Genomic DNA, 8,004 nt, shown 5'->3' on the forward strand with positions numbered 1-8,004 from the left:
CGAATTTTCGATTGATGTTCATACTACCAAGTAGTATGTCATGATCTACCGTGTCGAAAGCGGCGGAAAGATTCAGTAACACGTGTATCACCCATATATTGTCGTCGATTGCGAGTAAAATGTCATTGTGAATACCAGTGAGAGCTGTTTCCGTGCCGTGTCCCGTTCGACAAGCCGTTGAAACATCTCATGTAGTTCGTTATTGACAAAATGTTGATTCAAGGCGTAGAGCTACCACCCTATCATTTGCTTTAGAGAAAAATCTTAGATTTGAGATGGGTTTGAAATTTTTATGGAACTCATGGCATGGTCGAGCGAATCCTTCTTTAGTAATGGATCTAAAGCAGCTTCGTTGAAGCACGCAAATACTGGTATTGCTCACAATAACGGGTAACAAAATGGCGTAACAATCTGCCATTAATATGCCAGGAATGGGATCCAAAATACAAGATTTCCCAGACGTTGAGAAGAGACGAGAGTTCAAGAGTAGATAAAGGGGCACCCAATGGATCTGTTCCTCAAAATGTCTGTTCTTCAGGCAAATGTTTGCTGGCTGGGAGTTCGAAAATAAGGAAAGGAAAGGGAAGGAAAGTCTCGCTGGGAAATAGGAAATTCAGGGTGTCTGAGTGGATTTTGTGCCTAGGTTAGCTGGTATGTGCTATTTTTCAGACGTCCCCCCCTCCCCTTTCCCCTTGGAAGGGGTGAATTTCGCCCTTCGACCACACCCAAGTTCTTATAGGTTGTAGGTGCAACTTGCTGGCTGGGAACTCGTCCATCAGACTTTCTGGGAGTGAGGAACAGATTAATTTTTCAAAGCAATCTCCCAAAATGCTAAAATGACTTTTTTTTTTTTTTAATGTAAGTCTTTTTCCTGAGTAGCATACAGAGAAATCTCAAAATTCGCTCCTTACAAATCGATGCTGCCATGTCGGCGCATGCATTACTCTTGTTACGAACTTTGATGTTAAATACACTGGAACGCGCATGGTCAAGTTTAAAAGTTAAATACTAAAACAGCAATTAGAAAGTTCAGGTATTGCTTGACTGGGAACCAGGGCAAGCCTTTTAACGAGGGAGTAATGTGATCGGATTTTCCAGTTCTGCTTTCAATTCTACAGGCGAATTTATGTACCGTGCTTGGAGTTTGACCAGATTACATTGGGTGGTGCTGATCCAAACAGAGGAGCAATAAAAACTAATGCGTTTATGATAATAATCAAAGCGTTTTTGTCAAATTCATGCTTAACACGATTGATTTGACCCTCATATTGGCTTACAAGAGGACACGGTAGTAGGGAAGATATACTCGTTCAGGGGCGTACCTAGCCCATAGACCAGTAGGCCCGAGCATACAAATCTTTGATCTGATCACTCTACCGCTTGTAACAATTTATGCGTTTCTTTCTCCGAACAGACGTTTTACATAAAACAGTCGCTGAGTGCCCCTGACCCCGCAGGCTAATCATTAGGAACTACCGTTACTAAAGCCCTAACATATTTATAAAAATATCTTCTTCTGACTGATCTCCACACCTTTCCCTAGTCGAGAGAATTTGTAAAAAGGGTCAAGGCATTAATCAATTAATTGGTAGTTATGTCAATAATATCCCATAACCGAACAAGTCGATAACCAAACAGAACCGGTCCGATTGTCGAGCCGCGAACTAAAATATACAAGATTTCTCCTTCATATGTAGTTATCTAATAGGCTAGTTTTATCTATACTGCCAAAGCGCAAAGCAGTCTAAAGCTAATGTTATTTTCCCCATCGTATTTCGTTGTTTGGAAGCCATTGTCAATTCATACCAGTACGTGAAACATTAGCTGGCTGGCCTTAACTAGGCGAGGTTTCTACCAGAATTTTTCAAAATCGAAGGAAAAGTGGTTCCTGTACGTTCATCACTTTTAAAATTTCCGGCGAGTTTTGCTGAAGAAAGGACAAAAGAAAGAAAAAAGACCAATCTAACCCTAATCAATAACTTAATTACAAGCGGTAGAGTGACCAAACCAAACCTTTTTAGTTTTGGGCCGACAGGTCTATGGGCTGGCTACGCCCCTATGTGAGCTATTGACTTTTCGTCGATTTATGCTTTATTTTTCTATCCCAATGTTATAACTTGACTTCATTGTTACTTTAACCTGAACGGATGATTACGAGTGGCGCAGACCGAGCCGGGCAAATATAATCAAACAATCAAATCGTGCAACATTGAAATTTCTTGCCCAATGCAAATGCCCAAGTTACAGTACAAAACTGATCTCGACATGTATCCAAAAGACTCCAAGACACTCCGCCTTATTAGAGGGGTTTTTTTTTGGATAGGGGAGACTTAATAGAGGATTCACGGTAACGACAACTGCAATTTTTTCCATGAGCTGATAATTTTCGCTGCAAGACCGAAAGTACACTGACAAGCTTGATCATGAGCATAGTCCGATACGACAATGGAAGATCAGTTTAGCTCGAGTGAAATCCAAGGGAAGAGGGAATCAAGAAAAGAGAAAATGAAGATATGAGATGACACGGTTAGAATACCAAGCGTTTCAGTGTATCTCCGACGGTTGCCTGTGATATGGATAGGTTAATGGATCTACGACTGATTTACAGGGAGGCCACGCTGAAACGATTATTAAGGAAAACAGAAGAAGGCAATCCTGTGCGTGCCTCCAGTGCGTTATTCTTTTCTACCTAGGGAGAATGTTGGTGGATACGACCTTCATTAGTTTCGTTGAGATAAAATATAAAGACCGCGAAGGTTGAGGGCGCTGTACGAGACTACTTTAATGAATACCCGGTCATAAAGGTGTGGGAGTTTGAAGAGCGCGAGTGGAGGAAAGTTTGCGCAAGAGCCATAATAGCTCTTGGTTTGCGGATGAGCCTGGTGTCTAGATTAATCCAGCTGGAGCACCCACGCTTAGTCGAGAGAGAACTGCGAAAGTCAACTGACAGGACGAGAAGTTGAGTGCTAATAGATGTTTGTTTGTCTCGAGTAATTATAGGAACAACTCTTGCTAATGTTCGCTGGCACACCTACATAGCACGCACATCCGAAATGCGGCATTGACACGCCATTAACTTCAGAGAAAGGGGCCAAGCATGGAGAAGTATGAAGAAAAAGAAAAGTGACCTATCAATGCAGAAAAAGTATTTGGAAAATATACTTGAAAGATAGTTAGACAGTTTTCACTAGTGTTTTCCGAATACTGTACCCGACTATGGTACTCCCTGGGTTCAACTGTGAACACGTTGACCCTTTTTGAAACACTCATGCCAGAGTCTGAGCATGGTTAATGAGTGTGGTAATACTGAATGGAGCAAGACTAAGCAGATGGTTATTACCACCATGCAGGGTCGAGAAATTTAAATTGTTGGGAACTCGCCTTGGTAAGGATCTTAAATGGACAGAACATGTAAATGAGGTCACATCATCATGCTATAAACTGATAGCTCCGACAAGAAAGGTCAAGAAAACTAAGGCGGCGGATCAGGGAAGGCAGGGGGATCTTGTTTGGTCGAGTGAAACCACAACCGTAATATGTGTTTTGTCAATAAACGTAAAACTATAAAAAAAATTGTCTCTTTTTGATACTTTTAAATCAAACACCAGAGAAAGACAGAAGCAATAAAAACTATTTTGAGCAAATTTTGCAACAACTGCTGTACATTTATTTCCTGGACGGCCCCAAGAGAATATTTTGCTTGATATCGCTTTTTTTCTAGTTCAGCTCTCGTGAATTTTGTATGCAAGATAGATATCAGAGCGTGGCTAACTTTAATGGGCGCAGCGCGCAAGCTGCTTAAATTTAGAGGTACCCTTAACCCTTCTTTGTCGCGTGTCTGCATACTTAATAAATGTACTAGCAGTTTTAACGTAAAGTTTTATCACAATTACTTTTTTGGTCATTTGGCCACAAATAAACGCAGTTGACGAACAAAAGTTCTCATAGAGTAAGATCAAACTCTTTTTTATTATTCTACGGTCAGCAAAAGGGTTAAATCAATACAACACTTACACTGATCGGACAAGATTGATTTGACCGGCTTTTTTTTCGGGATACTATAAGGTTTAACACATTCAGAAATGTTACAATATTACAATATCGAGCAGAAACCACAATTGCACTGGCGAAATTGCTTAAATTTTAAAAACTGATTACAAATGGGTAAAAAAAATAAGCTTACAAAAAGCCTATATATTTTAAAGCTGGAAGCCTATGATAAAAAAAAGGAAAGAAAAAAAATCGACTGAAAACTTCGTATGAACTAAAGAGGGTAATGATTGGAAACTAAAATGATGACATTCTGAAATATAGCATCCAGTCCTCGCCAATCCCTCCACATTTGCTCGTCTAGGAAATCTTGTATATCTCCATGGCGGATTCCTTTTTCCTTCTTAATGTGGTACTTTAGACGCGCCCATGCTGATTCGGCTTCTTGCGTGTGAATTCCTGTGACGGGATCCACGAAGTTATCCCGGTGGACGACTGTTCTGTGCACTGTTACGTTAGGAACATGTACATGCAAGTTTCTGTACGCTGCCCAGTCGTCACTATGTACTTCTGAGCCAGGCAGGAGTACTCTCTGAAGAATTTGGGTCAAAGTTGCTCTGTCTCGTCTTTCCACGACACAGAAGTAACCCCGACAGGGAGAATATTCCGTCGAGATGACTCCGAAGACCCAAACATCATCTCTTGCCCTTCGTCCTCTTTCGTACTACAAGATATAGTTAAAGTAGGCCGTTAGTGATAGCTTGCTATTTCCAAAGTGGGGAAAATTTGAACTAAAACTTTAGATGATATCAGGCTAGTGGAGGAAAAGGTAACATGCCTAAGAGACGAGCGAGAGAGAGTCGAGGCAACCATAGGGCATTACTTACGTTCTCTCGGAGTCTTTCACTAACGACTCCCACCCTTCACATTTTCGTTTCATTTTCTTAAGAACGCAAAGAAACAACGTACCAACGTAGCAGGATTGTTTCGTCGGAATGCTTTCTTGGGGGGCAGAGCCGCAGGGGAAAATTTTCACCGGCATTCCTATCCTACGTAGCATGCGTTTCCGCGCGGTTTAGAAGCAAGGAACGAGGAGGGTCAAATGCCGCACGAAAAATTTCTCCCCGTTCCTCGGTCTATCTCTGCTCGGAAACGCTTATCCCAGGACAGAAACAGCCCTTCTTTTCAGCGGGCTTCGGCTGGCTGAACTTGAATAAACCTATCCGAAAGACACTTTTCGGGATAATCTGGTGCAATTCAAAACAAAGATCAAATTCTGTTGTCTCATCACCTTCGATTTGTGCTTGAATTGACTTTCGTCACACTTCACCACGAAAACACGTCCGCCAAATGGTGTAATTGGTCTGATTTGAAGATCCCTTTTACAAAGATATCTTAGCATGGCAAACACGTTTCCAACTGTGTTTCGGGTCAATCCGACCATGTCAGCTGATTTGGAGCGTAACTCGTGAAGACTCCATAAGTATATCAACAGTACGAGTTTGCCAAGTGGAATCCTTGGAAATTCAGCAAAGAAACTTCCTTCGCGCAAAGATTTCTTGCGACGACAAACAGTGCATCTCCTTTAAAAGTAAAACCAACATTCTCAGCCTCGTTAAGATTTGAAGACAGGAATCGTTACGGTGAGGGGGCCGGGGGGGACTAAATGTGAAATTCTAAATATGTGTTTTTTTTTTTGCTTGCGGAATCCTAGACTTTGGAATGCAGGATATAGCCCAAAGAATCCTCAATCCTACCAACGATTGGAATCAGGAGTCCAAGTCCCACTTGCAATAGGGAATCCATACGGAAGAATCTGGAACCCACGCCGTAGCCTGCGAGCAAGCTCTCCTATTTGAGCAAGCCCCTCGCGGCTTTCCCGCTTGCTCGCGCGTTCTCGCGAGACTCGTTTCACTCGCCCAAATAGGAGAGCTTGCTCGCAGGCTACCCACGCCGTGGAATCAAAAATCCGGGACTTGGCCGGGTTCCTTTCGTTCGATTCTTTTTATATACAGAATTACCAAGTAATTGACCAAACAAATCACGAAAACAAATACCAGTGATAAAAATGACTTGTGCCCTGATGACTCTAATGTAAACCTTACCATAGATATCCATCAACGTGGTTTGCATCTCTCTCGGCCAACACCATTCCTCTATTACAAGGCAAACATCTTAGGGGATCAGCTAAGAGATTTTCACGCTGCAACCAGCTGATCAGGTCGCTAATCGGACCGTTAGAAAGCCTGGTAACATCAACGAGGTTCATTTTGAACTCTTCTTCTAAGCTTACGCATCCAGCACGAAGTATGTCACCTCAGACGTTCTTTTGGCTCCTATTAAACTCAACCCTCCTACAACCAAGTAGATCCTGTTTGGCTTGTCAACACTTTGACTTCAATAGCGCATAATGATTCTCCGTAATTTGAACGTGGGTTACAGCTGATACTTGTGAACAAGGGGACCTTTCCTTTATAATAAAACTATTTGCGGTCGTCAGTTTAACAAGTCAAGGTCATTCCATAAAAAGCAAAATTGGCCTAAACTCGGTGTAAGGAAACAATTATTAATACTGTGACCCTCAATCGAACACACGCCAAAAGTGCCATCCCCAACAAATAGAAAAACCGGCCTGGCCTGTGTCATGAAAAGCAGATTGTCGTGTGGCAGGAAACCCCAAGAACGTCTGCGTGGTAGGCTATTCCGTTAAACACTAGCATTGATGCCTTTAATATATTGAAACAAAGCTCGAAAAGCAAACAGAGGAAGAGATCCGTTGATGATAAAATTATTTAAAGAACAATATTCAAGTCGGAAACGCACGTGTTTCCGATACGACCCCAGGAGAAAGAGTCGCGAGAGGGGGTCTACTGTAACAAAGACTTGAAGTAAAAAGCGCTTTTAAGCATCTCAGTTTACAGCTATATTATAACGCGCACGTGGTATACCTGAGATAACCTGCCAAACATGTCGTCTCAACAGTTCTTCGAAAACGTGGATGTAAGCAGCGTCTCAAAAGAGTTTATTTGTGAAATTTGGTAAGAAAAGTAAAATTCTTTTGACTGGTTGTTTCAGGGACAAAGGTTACGTCTGACACTTGATATTGACTCTTTCAATTTCAGTACGTATCCGATGGTCAACCCACAAATCGCCAATCCATGTGGTCATCCAGTTTGCGGGCATTGTGCTGACCAGCTAGTAAAGAATGGCGTGAAAAACTGCCATATGTGCAGACAGCCCAGGCTAGGCTTTTGCCGCAACATCTTTGCCGAGCAGTTGCTGGGGAATGTAAAGGCGACCTGCAAGGGCTGCAGCCAAGAACTGGCACTGAATGAAGTCGAGACCCACGTCACTAAAGACTGCGGGGAGATCGAAGTACCATGCGAGCAGTGCCAAGCTTCAATAAAGCGAAAGGACAACACAGTCCACCATGGAAGTTGCCCAAAGAGCAAGATAACTTGCCGATGCTCGCTTAAGATCTTTCGTCAGGATCAAGAGCAACATAGAGAGGTGTGCAGGTTGGCCGAAGTCCAATGTAGGCTAGGTTGTGGATCGACCGTCCAAAGGTAAAAATTTATTTAAAACGTAACTTGAAATGATTGAAATGCTCAGTAGCTTGTGTACACAGGATCTCAGATAACGCGTAAGTGTAAGGAAGGCGATAATATAAGCGCGTGATTTTATTCTTGTGTCGGCGCATTCTCAATTTCGAGGTTCCACCCGGCGTTTGTTTCGTGGACCTGACTATCTCAGAGACTGGAACAGGCTAACTTCTGAATGTCTTGACTCATAAAGTGATTAGAGTTTTGTTTTAAAATTTTCTCAGTCCACAATATATCTCGTATAGCAGCGTATATGTGAATCTTGAGTGGATATGTTGTCGCGCATATACTGCGTCGCGCAAATCATTACTGTACTTTCGAATCCTTTTTATAGGGTTTCTTCAAACATGCTGGTATCTGAATTTTTGGGGAGAGATAGTGCACGCGCGCACGCGAGCGGCGAGAGGCGATC

General features: G+C 42.4%; 2 protein-coding genes across 2 annotated transcripts; one reads left to right on the forward strand and one right to left on the reverse strand.

The window, feature by feature from the left end:
- Nucleotides 1-4,249: 4,249 nt before the first annotated feature.
- On the reverse strand, nt 4,250-5,568 carry LOC140925426 (uncharacterized). Its single transcript, XM_073375388.1, has 2 exons — nt 5,282-5,568; nt 4,250-4,714 (listed from the first exon to the last, which is right to left on the reverse strand). The coding sequence occupies exons 1-2, from the start codon at nt 5,432-5,434 to the stop codon at nt 4,265-4,267; spliced, it is 603 nt and encodes a 200-aa protein (XP_073231489.1). The 5' UTR covers nt 5,435-5,568; the 3' UTR covers nt 4,250-4,264.
- Nucleotides 5,569-6,957: 1,389 nt separating this feature from the next.
- LOC140925429 (E3 ubiquitin-protein ligase TRIM21-like) lies at nt 6,958-7,508 on the forward strand (the record flags this gene model as incomplete). Its single annotated transcript, XM_073375392.1, has 2 exons — nt 6,958-7,028; nt 7,113-7,508. Coding segments are annotated over exons 1-2 (467 nt in total), but the record flags the coding sequence as incomplete, so codon positions are not given.
- Nucleotides 7,509-8,004: the final 496 nt, after the last annotated feature.

This window comes from Porites lutea (genome assembly GCF_958299795.1).
Source record: "Porites lutea chromosome 5 unlocalized genomic scaffold, jaPorLute2.1 SUPER_5_unloc_5, whole genome shotgun sequence".
NCBI classification, from domain to species: Eukaryota; Metazoa; Cnidaria; class Anthozoa; order Scleractinia; family Poritidae; genus Porites; species Porites lutea.